The sequence below is a fragment of the Cannabis sativa genome, chromosome 2 (assembly GCF_029168945.1).
Source record: "Cannabis sativa cultivar Pink pepper isolate KNU-18-1 chromosome 2, ASM2916894v1, whole genome shotgun sequence".
Lineage (NCBI taxonomy): Eukaryota > Viridiplantae > Streptophyta > Magnoliopsida > Rosales > Cannabaceae > Cannabis > Cannabis sativa.
The window spans coordinates 56,337,343-56,349,872 of NC_083602.1; the positions used below are offsets into that span (position 1 = coordinate 56,337,343).

Consider the following 12,530-nt stretch of genomic DNA (forward strand, 5'->3'; position numbering starts at 1 on the left):
TGATCTTGTCAAAACCACTATGATCAAGATACAAATGCCATATTCCATACAGTTTGAATCCATTGATAGAGAATGGTTATTAAACACTTGTGAAAGCTGTATTGTATTCTGGAATTAGAAATATAAGAAAATTTCTGTTTTGGATTCTAAAATTAAAGTCAAAGACTTAAATTTATACCAAATATAATGAGTAATTCTTTCTTGAACCACCACTACTAATTTAAACTCTAAGTCAGATTTGCCCATAAAAGTAGGAGATTTCTAAGATTGAGGATTTGATTCATAAGAGCGGGATGCGAAGAGGACACATACGGATTATTAGGCAAAGGAAGTCAAGGGTGGCGTAAGATACTAGTTTGCTGTCTAGTCCCAATTGTTCTTCTAACACCCAATTTAAGAAGATCATGAGCACTCTAGATACTTCGCCAAATAAAACTGGGATTATTTCCCAACTCAGCCGTCAGAAAATCACCTCTTGGAAAATAACGAGCTTTGTAAATTCTGCTGGCGAAAATCGCCATCCTTGCTTAGCTAACATAGCAAGGTTGAAGTCAAGAAGTCGCCGAAAGCCAAGACCACCTTGATTTTTGTGAGAGGCCATATGATCCCAGTTCATCCAGACAATACCGCGACTTTTGTTAGAAGTAGTCTTCCACCAAAATTGAGCCATAAGACGTTCAATTTCAGTACAAGTTTTGACAAGCAACAAGAAGACACTCATAGCATAGAAAGGCAGGGATTGGACAACAGATTTGCGGAGAACTTCTTTTCCGGCCCAAGATAGAAGCTTACCGTCCCAACTGCTGATTCTAGACTTTATCTTATTCTTCAAAAAGCCCAAAATAGATGTTTTGTTTCTGCCAATAGTACTGGGAAGACCAAGATACATGCTATTATCGGTAGCAGCACTCATATTCAAAATAGAGCACATGTCAGCATGAGTACCGACATCAGTATTGGTACTAAAAGAAATCAAGGACTTATCAAGGTTTACTTGTTGGCCTGAAGCTTTCTCGAAGGTTCGCAGGAGAGTTATGACACGAGCAGCAGCATCAGGATAGGCTTGACAAAAAAAATAACTATCATCAGCGAACAACATATGAGTGACTGAAGGAGCGCCACGAGCAACACGACAACCTCTCAGAAGACAACGAGATTCGTAACGTTTAATTAGAGTGGAGAAACCTTCAGCACAAATAATAAAGAGATAAGTTGAGAGGGGATCACCCTGCCGAATACCGCGAGAAGGAACTATAGGTCCCATCATATGAACTCCATGAACAACCGAATATCGAACCGTTGAGACACATTCAAGTAACAAGTTTATCGAACAATCAGCAAACCCCATGCAGCGCATAACAGTCTTGAGATATGACCACTCCACACAGTCATATGCTTTAGACATATCTATTTTCACGACCATGTATCTCTGTTTGCCTTTAGTTTTGCGCTTCAAATAATGCATCACTTTGAAAGCAACCATTATATTATCAGAAATAAGACGCTCTGGAATAAACGCACTCTAAGTGTCGGAGATAACACAGTCAATAATGGTCTTCATTCGGTTGGCTAAGACTTTTGAAGCAACTTTATACAGCACATTACAGAGGGCTATGGGTCGAAGGTCGCTCATAGAAGTAGGGGTTTTCTTCTTCGAAATAAGTACAAGATTTGTGTCATTGAATGCCAGAATCAAAGAATTGTTTTACCATAGAGACAACATCAGACCCGACAATATCCTAGTGTTTTTGGAAAAAACCCGGTCCCATTCCGTCTAGTCTTGGAGATTTATCAGGGTGCATTTGGAAGAGTGCTCTTTTAATTTCCTCATCATACAGGGGCTGTAATAGATCTTCATTTTGAGCTTAGGTAACAGTAAGAACAATTCCATGTATAACAGGTTGGTCATCTGTATTACACTACTACAAATTACACTTTTTACGTCGGTCAACTCTACTATTCATGGCATTGACTGATGTGAATAGTGCCTAGATAATTGGGCCGTCAGTTTTGAAATGACGCTGATAATATGTGAATTGCGTCGTTTCTTAAATGATGGTAAAATAAAAACTGACGAATAAGGTGAACAATTGTAAAAATTTGCTTTACATTTTGCGTCTATTGTTAACAGTAGAATAATTTATATATGAGGTTTTAAACCATCGAAAAAAATGGTGAGAGTGCGTAACTGACATAAACTAGAGTGAAATCCCTAAACCCCCAATTCAGATGCCACACTGTTCACACTCGTCCCTAACCATTAATCGTGAGAAAGAGCTCTAACAAAATCGACGAACCCCTCGACCTTCTCCTCTTCTTCGTCTTCTTTTTAATCATGCGACGACCCAACCTCGACCTCGTACTCTCTTCTTTGTCTTCTTATTAATCGCACAACCACCACTGTCCAATGAGTTCTTCTCTAATTGGGTCCAGACAGTTGGACTTAAAGTTTTTAAGCAGGTGTGTTTTTTCTTATTATTCCATGTCTTTTAGTTTAACGTTCTATCATATGGGTATTTTGGAGAAAAGTGATAAGCTGATTTGGTTTTACTTGGACTTTGGTGTCCTGGGTTTGTGTAATTTTGAACTAAGATAGTTTTACAAAAGATTTTTTTGGAACAGAATTTAATTGTGTTTCATTTGTTTCTTCTTCTTCTTTAATTTATATTTTTTCCTTTTCAAACTTTGCAGTACATAAAAGGTGGGCCTATTGTAGGGTTCATATATTGGGGCCCTAAGTATCATTTCTTGGTGTTCTTTAATCGGCTGGGGCTTCAAGAGTACATTTCTCATTGTACATAACAGTCAAAGTCATTGTTTTAGTTCAATAAAGTAGGGTAAGTTCATTCTCTTTAAAGTATCTGAAGTAAGAAAGATATGTTCTTAACTGTAGTGGAGAGCCAATGCATCTACATGGGTGTAAAGACTCGGTTTTTGACCGAGTCAAATGTACATATATATAAAATATTAATTAAATAATGATATATATATATGTATGTAAAAAAAAGAAAATATATATATTATTTTGAATATACTGAACCCTTCGTCCCCCTCTCTCATTCTATCTATCTTTCTCTCTTTCTCTCTCTTTAAAATACCAAAAATAAAACCCATAAACCTCCATAACCACCACACTCCGGCGACCCACCTCCGGCCACCGCCTGACCCAACGCGCCGGACAAATCGAAAGCCCAAGTGCCGGCGACCTCACCCCCCAAGCGGCGCCGCTCCTCTCGCCGCCGTTGACTCGGGATCGCAAGTCAAAGTTTGGGATTTCAAACTTTGAACGGATTTTTCGGTCGCCTCCGGCGTCCGTTTGACGAATCGTCTTCACCACTAAACTCAGCTCGTCGAGGATAACAACCTACACTAAACCATTTTTCCCGGTTCACAACTTTTTCCGGTGACATTTTTGTAGCTCCGCCCCTTTCTGGCGATTTTCCGGTGATATCGTGTACCGTTTTGACAAACGGTTGGCATGGGTGTGATCTACTTGTCGAGGTGGTCGTTTTGATATATACTACTCCTATTTTCGGCGACATTTCCGGGACACCAATTTTTACCGCCACCGATTGTTAAGGTGCACCGCTTAGGTAAGGCTTCGGAACCCCAAATTTTAAATATAGCCGTATTATATGTCGTTGGACTCGTTTTTGAATGTAGAATGTGATAATGATAATTATTTAACCATTTGGTGGTATATGTGAGAGTAATATGTAAGTTTGGACTAAACAATTGGAGCTTGGGACTTGAGAGCTTAAGATCGTCTTTTGGAAAAAGTTTAACGACTCGGGAGAGGTAGGGACTCAACTTGATTTTTGGACTTGTTTTTTATATGCGTTGTATAACATTAGACGTATTCAAATTTTTATGATTTACAAAATTGTTTGAAAAATTAAAAACTTAATCTGCATATTTTCTGGACTGTTCTGGGCCACTGTGTGCCAAATATATTTTTGTGTGCAAATATTTATGCAGGTTATGATTTTTGGGTTTATTCAAAATACAGCTGTTATGCTGCCGAATTTTCTAGAAAATAAAAAAAAATATTTTCTTTTGTTATGCTTATTATTTGCTTGCTTTGGTTATATTGATGAGAGCCATGTTGATCATGTTCGATGCATATTGTTGTTTCACGACCTAGTCTCTGTGTCATCATAGGTAGATCAGGTGTGCACTCACCTGTAGGTGAAAGACCTAGAATCTGTACAGGGAGTGAATTAAATCTGAGCCCCGATATTTATGGTGCATATCAGATGCGACTACCCGGTTTTGGATGTCGTTTTCTATGATTTGGTATTGAGAGCTAGGGGTCTAGTGGACGGTGTGATATGCATTTGACGTTTGATTTGTGATTATTTGTGGTCTCTCTATTTTATTTGTACATATTGATACTGTTGATGAGACATTTTATTTTTATAAAGCTAACCATGCAGGAATTTTATTAAACCAAGGGTCCTTTGATATTAGTTGTTTTCCTACTGGGCTTTATAAGCTCACCCCCTATTTTCTCCCATTCCAGGAACTCAGTTTGATGCTAGTGGATGAGGATGGTACCGTTGGGAAAGGAATGTCGTTATTAGTTTAGTCATATTTTACTCTTTCACCTTCTAATGAGACTGATTTTGTATTTAAGAACAAATGGATGGTCTGGATGACTTAAATTAGCTATGTACTAGTTAGAAATGGGAAATGATGGATGCTAGGTATTATTTTGGTATTTTATTGACTTATTAAATCTATCTATTTGGTGATAACATAACTGTGGGAATATTACTGTTCTTTTATATTGATGAGTGGTCCTGATTTTATTACTAATATTTTCTTATTAATATAGGAGTTAATCCATATCTTTTAAAATAGTATTTTGTAATATAAATAAAATGATCATTTATAAGCTTTATTTTCTTACAAGGGTCAAAGTGTGACCTTTGACCACACAAGTTATGGATCTTACACATCTGCCACAGCCTAGGGCTCGGGTCGTGACAGAAAAATGGTATCAGAGGACCGGGTTTAATTACCTCGGAGTGTGTCACCAAATAGTTTAGATTTATTTTAAATAATAATAGTAATAAATATCTTGGTATTTATATGTATAAGGCATATTTATATTATTAGCTTCTAATCCTCACTAACTGATTAGCTTTTGGTTCCCAGACCTAAGAAAATGCCTCCAAAAGGAAAGAAGACAAGGAGAACGGTTGGAGAAGACGCCCCTCAAGCTAATGTCCAACCTCCACAAGCTGAATTCCCTATGAATGCCCTTCTCGAAGCCTTAAGAGCTATTCCCGCTCAACAAATGGATCCTGCTGCTCTACAAAGTCATCATTTTCAGATCTTTCATCGGATCCAAGTGCCTGAGTTTGAGGGTGGACAAGATCCCATGGTAGCTGAAAGGTGGTTGAGGCAAATAAAGAAAAATTTCAACACAATAGGAACACCTGAGGAATATCAAGTTACTTTTGTTGTGTCCAAGTTAGAGGGTGGTGCAGCAGATTGGTGGGAGACCTTGTCCAGGACAATGGAAACTGATGGGATGACTTGGCGAGAATTTGAGGAAGATTTCATGGAACAATATTTTAGTCCATCTCACAAGAGGGCTCTTATTGGAGTATTTGATGGTCTAAGACAAGGGGATATGATTGTGAATGAATTTTACATGAAGTTTGTAGAGCTATCCTCTTGTGCATATCCTGGTGTTGTTGATCAACCCTTGGTGATTGAACAGTTCATGCGTCGTTTGAGGCCTGCGATACGTGGTCCTATAGCCCCTTTGACCTTTAACAACCTGACTGAATGTGTGACAGCAGCCTTGCGAATTGAGGCTCATGTTGAGGGGAATGAGAAGAAGAACACAAGCAGAGGAAGAGGAAGTGACCGAAAGATGACCAAGAAGAATCAAGGACAATGGTCCCAAGGACAACAATTTAGTGGGGGTAGCACTAGTAGTGGTTCATTTGGAAAGACTCGTAGTGGACCATACGGGTGTTTCAATTGTGGTCAACAAGGTCATAAGAAGAAAGATTGCCCGCAACGACAACAAAGATTTCAAGCATCTCATGGAGGACCCATAGGGAGCTATGTAGAGTCTACTCCTTTTCATGGACAGCCCAGGACAAACCAGTCTCAGTCTTCATCCTATGGTTTCACACCCCAATCGGGCCAGCAGTCTCAGTATCAACATCAGTTCAAGCCACAAGGTTCAGGGTTCAACATGGGATACTCACAGGGTTTCCAAACTCCTGCTCCTAGTGAGAGTCAAAGAGGGTACAATCAAGGTGGAGGGTCTGGTGCAAGTACAAGCTATCCTAGTCAGGGAAGGGGAAAGGTAAAAGCAAAGTCATCCGCTCAAGCCTACGCTCTTGGGGTTGATGATGTACAAGGCGGTGCTGACCAGGGAGTTGTTGATGGTATGGTTCTTATCTCACACTCTTGGGCTCATGTGTTATTTGATACTGGTGCATCGCATTCCTTTATATCTTTGATGTTTGCTAGTATGTCGGGTTTGAGTTGGGAAACTTTTAGTCCTGCATTGCATTTGAGTGTACCTATGGGGGGACATGGTGAGGTATCCACCATATGTAGGTCAGTTTGTATTGTGTTCGAGGGACACAAGTTGTCTGGAAACTTACTAGTGTTGCCTATGGGGAAATTTGATGTAATTCTTGGTATGGATTGGTTGTCTAAATACCAAGCTATTGTGGATTGTTCACGTAAAAGAGTGACTCTTTTAACCCCTAGTGGTGATTTCATTGTTTATCGAGCCAACATGAGTGCAGTGAGACAAAATCCTATCTTAAGGGCATGTTTAGGTGGAAAGAGAAACTTAGAGTGTTATGGGATTCTGTTTGCGATCGATGATGAGTCTAGGAATTTAGACGAGTTCCCTTGGATATCAGTGGTTAGTGGTTTTCTGGATGTATTTCCAAAGGATTTACCAAGGTTACCACCTGATAGGGAGATCGAGTTTTGCATTGATTTGATTCCCGGAGCTCAACAAGTTTCTATTGCGCCTTATCGCATGGCACCTGCAGAGTTGGCTGAATTGAAAAAACAATTAGGGGAGTTAATGGATAAGGGTTACATCAGACATAGTACTTCTCCATGGGGAGCTCCAGTCTTGTTTGCCAAGAAAGGTGATGGGACTTTGCAACTTTGTGTCGACTATAGAAAGCTGAATCAGATGACAATTAAAAACATATATCCTTTACCGAGGATTGATGAACTATTTGATCAACTTGGTGGTTCAAAGTTCTTTTCAAAGATTGATCTGAGGTCAGGCTACCATCAATTGAGGATTAGGGAAGAAGATATCCCTAAGACTGCTTTCAGGACACGGTATGGACACTTTGAGTTTTTGGTAATGCCAAAGTTAACGAATGCACCTGCTGCATTTATGGATCTTATGAATAGAGTCTTTAGACCTTTCTTGGATAAGTTTGTGGTGGTATTTATTGATGACATCTTGGTGTATTCTAAGACACGTGAGGATCATGCTGAACACTTGACAACAGTATTACAGACATTGAGAGATCATCAATTATACGCTAAGAAAGAGAAGTGTGAATTTTGGATGACTGAAGTCAAGTTCTTGGGCCATGTAATTTCTCAAGATGGTATCACCGTTGATCCTGCAAAGATAGACTCTATTCTACAGTGGGAAAGACCAAAGAATGTCACTGAAGTTCGAAGTTTTCTTGGGTTGGCAGGCTACTACCGTCGCTTTGTAGAGAATTTCTCACGAATCGCTATGCCTTTGACGAAGTTAACAAGAAAAGAAGTAAAGTTTATGTGGGATGATAGTTGCGAAGAAGCTTTTAGAGAATTGAAGGAAAGATTAACTTCGGCGCCTGTTCTCACTGTTCCTAATAGTGAGGAACCATTATGGTATTCACTGATGCTTCAGGTACTGGATTAGGAGGTGTCCTCATGCAAAATGGCAAGGTGGTTGCCTATGCTTCTCGACAATTGAAACCACATGAGAAGAATTACCCTACGCATGACCTAGAACTTGCTACGGTAATCTTTGTCTTGAAAATTTGGAGATGTTATTTATATGGCGTAAAGTTTGAGTTATACTCAGATCATAAGAGCTTGAAGTATCTTTTTACTCAAAGGGACTTGAACTTGAGGCAAAGAAGATGGGTTGAGTATATGGAAGACTATGATTTCACTTTGCAGTATCACCCCGGGAAAGCTAATGTAGTAGCTGATGCACTAAGTAGAAAGCCTCATAGTACTTTGGCATGTTTGGCTCTTGAGGACTGGAAAAGGACAATCACAATGGGTGATTATAACTTGCAATACTATGAAGGGGAAGAAGTAGCTTGTATCTCTAACTTAGTGGCTACACCAGTACTACTTCAACAAGTTAAGCAACTTCAGTGGCAAGATGAAAAACTAAGACTTATTTGGAACCGAATCCAGGATGGTGAGCAACTAGATGGGTGGACAGTTAATAGTGAAGGGTATCTATACCATATGGGAAGACTAGTTGTTGCAGATATCCCTGAACTTAGAGAGACCATTTTGATTGAGGCCCATAGATCCAAATTCGCTGTACATCCTGGAAGTACAAAGATGTACCAAGATTTAAAGAGACAATATTGGTGGGAAGGAATGAAAAGATATGTGGTCAGCTTTGTAGCTAAGTGTATAGTATGTCAGCAAGTAAAGGCTGAGCATCAGAGACCCTCAGGTTTACTTCAACCTTTGCCTATACCAGAATGGAAGTGGGACAAGATTACCATGGACTTTGTTACTGGGTTGCCATTGACACCTTTGAAGCATGACGTTGTTTGGGTTATTGTTGATCGTTTGACTAAGTCTGCTCATTTTATTCCAATCAGGAAGGATTACAAGCTTACCAAGCTAGCTCGACTTTATGTAGACAATATAGTTCGACTACATGGAGTGCCTTCAAGCATTGTTTCTGATAGAGATCCTCGATTTACATCAAGGTTTTGGAAGGCCTTGCAACAAGCCTTAGGGACTGAACTTCACTTGAGTACTGCCCATCATCCACAGACAGATGGACAGTCTGAGAGGACCATACAGACTTTGGAAGACATGCTTCGCTCTTGTGTTTTGGATTTTGGAGGTAGTTGGGGAGAACACTTGTCACTGGTGGAATTCACATACAACAACAGCTACCAAGCTAGTATAGGCATGGCTCCTTATGAGGCCTTATATGGGAGACCATGCAGATCGCCATTGTGTTGGGCAGAACCAGATGAGCATGTCACCATTGGACCCCAGATTATCACTAGTACCACTGAAAAGATTAAGGGAATCCAAGAAAGACTTAAGGTTGTTCAGAGTTGTCAAAAAAGCTATGCCGATCTCCATCGACGGGAAGTTGAGTTTAATGTTGGTGATTATGTCTTCTTGAAAGTTACTCCTATGCGTGGCGTAACGAGATTTGGAGTGAAGGGTAAGCTAGCCCCGAGGTATATTGGACCTTTTGAGGTTATCGAAAGGATTGGGGAGGTCGCTTATCGATTAAACTTACCAGGACAGTTGGGACATGTTCATAATGTGTTCCATGTGTCTATGTTGAGGAAGTATACTCCAGATCCGTCACATGTTATTGAGTATGAGGCTATCCCTCTTCAGGAAGATGTGACTTATGAAGAGCAACCTGTCAAAATCATGGCAAGAGAGCTAAAAGTGTTAAGGAACAGAGAGATTCCAGTAGTCAAGGTCTTATGGAGGAACCACAGAGAAGACGAGGCTACTTGGGAGTTAGAGTCCGAGATGTATATGAAGTATCCTCACTTGTTTAATTTTCAACTTGAGGTTGTACTTTAAAATTTCGGGACGAAATTTCTTTAAGGAGGGGAGAATGTAAAGACTCGGTTTTTGACCGAGTCAAATGTACATATATATATATATAAAATATTAATTAAATAATGATATATATATATATGTATGTAAAAAATATATATATATATATTATTTTGAATATACTGAACCCTTCGTCCCCCTCTCTCATTCTATCTATCTTTCTCTCTTTCTCTCTCTTTAAAATATCAAAAATAAAACCCATAAACCTCCATAACCACCACACTCCGGTGACCCACCGCCCGACCCAACGCGCCGGACAAATCGAAAGCCCAAGTGCCGGCGACCTCACCCCCCAAGCGGCGCCGCTCCTCTCGCCGCCGTTGACTCGGGATCGCAAGTCAAAGTTTGGGATTTCAAACTTTGAACGGATTTTCCGGTCACCTCCGGCGTCCGTTTGACGAATCGTCTTCACCACTAAACTCAGCTCGTCGAGGAGAACAACCTACACTAAACCATTTTTCCCGGTTCACAACTTTTTCCGGTGACATTTTTGTAGCTTCGCCCCTTTCCGGCGACTTTCCGGTGACATCGTGTACCGTTTTGACAAACGGTTGGCATGGGTGTGATCTACTCGTCGAGGTGGTCGTTTTGATATATACTACTCCTATTTTTGGCGACATTTCTGGGACACCAATTTTTACCGCCACCGATTGTTAAGGTGCACCGCTTAGGTGAGGCTTCGGAACCCCAAATTTTAAATATAGTCGTATTATATGTCGTTGGACTCGGTTTTGAATGTAGAATGCGATAATGATAATTATTTAACCATTTGGTGGTATAGGTGAGAGTAATATGTAAGTTTGGACTAAACAATTGGAGCTTGGGACTTGAGAGCTTAAGATCGTCTTTTGGAAAAAGTTTAACGACTCGGGAGAGGTAGGGACTCAACTTGATTTTTGGACTTGATTTTTATCTGCGTTGTATAACATTAGACATATTCAAATTTTTATGATTTACAAAATTGTTTGAAAAATTGAAAACTTAATCTGCATATTTTACGGGATCATTGCAGGCCCTTTGTGTGCCAAATATATTTTTGTGTGCAAATATTTATGCAGGTTATGATTTTTGGGTTTATTCAAAATACAGCTGTTATGCTGCCGAATTTTCTAGAAAATAAAAAGGAATATGTTCTTTTGTTATGCTTATTATTTGCTTGCTTTGGTTATATTGATGAGAGCCATGTTGATCATGTTCGATGCATATTGTTGTTTCACGACCTAGTCTCTGTGTCATCATAGGTAGATCAGGTGTGCACTCACCTGTAGGTGAAAGACCTAGAATCTGTACAGGGAGTGAATTAAATCTGAGTCCCGATATTTATGGTGCATATCATATGTGACTACCCGGTTTTGGATGTCGTTTTCTATGATTTGGTATTGAGAGCTAGGGGTCTAGTGGACGGTGTGATATGCATTTGATGTTTGATTTGTGATTATTTGTGGTCTCTCTATTTTATTTGTACATATTGATACTGTTGATGAGACATTTTATTTTTATAAAGCTAACCATGCAGGAATTTTATTAAACCAAGGGTCCTTTGATATTAGTTGTTTTCCTACTGGGCTTTATAAGCTCACCCCCTATTTTTTCCCATTCCAGGAACTCAGTTTGATGCTAGTGGATGAGGATGGTACCGTTGGGAAAGGAATGTCGTTATTAGTTTAGTCATATTTTACTCTTTCACCTTCTAATGAGACTGATTTTGTATTTAAGAACAAATGGATGGTCTGGATGACTTAAATTAGTTATGTACTAGTTAGAAATGGGACATGATGGATGCTAGGTATTATTTTGGTATTTTATTGACTTATTAAATCTATCTATTTGGTGATTACATAACTGTGGGAATATTACTGTTCTTTTATATTGATGAGTGGTCCTGATTTTATTACTAATATTTTCTTATTAATATAGGAGTTAATCCAAATCTTTTAAAATAGTATTTTGTAATACAAATAAAATGATCATTTATAAGCTTTATTTTCTTACAAGGGTCAAAGTGTGACCTTTGACCACACAAGTTATGGATATTACACATCTGCCAGAGCCTAGGGCTCGGGTCGTGACATTGGGGCTCTTTCAAAACTCAGCCATGAAATGTTCTTATATTACAGTAGTCTCTTGTATTTTTACTTTGAAAAGGTGCTTGATGGATATAATTTTAAGATTATAGTCTATTACTTGTATATTTGGATAATGGAGGTAGTGTGTGGAGCTCAGTACTTTATTATTTGTTTAGGATATAACTTCTACAACTGAAACTACAAGAAAACAAACATCTCTTTTATTTTTTATTACTATTGGTTATTATCCGTGATCGATTGAAAAGAATTGAACGAAACTTCTTTAAATTTGTGCCTCTCTTGTTTTGCAGTACATAAAATGTGTTTATTTCCATAACACAATTTCTCTGATTTAAAGGAGTGGAGAAATGTTGAAATATAGCGCTATGTATTTTAAATTCTGCTTTGCTTGCTCAGCTAACTAGTCACTTGGCTGACTCCACAAGGAGATTTGTAGTAGTAATCAATTGAAGCTTTGGAATGCACAAATTATACTTGGCTTTTATAATTTATATTGTTCATTGGTTTAGGAAAATACCTTTTTAATCACACACATGTATGTATGAATTAACTTTTTCATGTATTATGGCTTTGAAATTAAAATTTTACTTGTAG

At 38.9% G+C, this 12,530-nt stretch overlaps 2 protein-coding genes across 2 annotated transcripts; one reads left to right on the forward strand and one right to left on the reverse strand.

Moving 5' to 3' along the window:
* Nucleotides 1-460: 460 nt before the first annotated feature.
* Nucleotides 461-1,483, reverse strand: LOC133034387 (uncharacterized). Its single transcript, XM_061109466.1, has one exon. The coding sequence runs from the start codon at nt 1,481-1,483 to the stop codon at nt 461-463; it is 1,023 nt and encodes a 340-aa protein (XP_060965449.1).
* A 3,687-nt stretch (nt 1,484-5,170) lies between these two features.
* LOC133034388 (uncharacterized) lies at nt 5,171-7,921 on the forward strand. The gene has a single exon (XM_061109467.1). It carries the CDS (start codon nt 5,171-5,173, stop codon nt 7,919-7,921), a length of 2,751 nt encoding a protein of 916 aa, XP_060965450.1.
* The last annotated feature ends 4,609 nt before the right edge of the window (nt 7,922-12,530 follow it).

Coding starts and splice junctions, on each gene's coding strand:
- LOC133034387 (XM_061109466.1), bottom strand. CDS start 1,483: ATGGTTGCTTTCAAAGTGATGCATTATTTGAAGCGCAAAACTAAAGGC.
- LOC133034388 (XM_061109467.1), top strand. CDS start 5,171: ATGCCTCCAAAAGGAAAGAAGACAAGGAGAACGGTTGGAGAAGACGCC.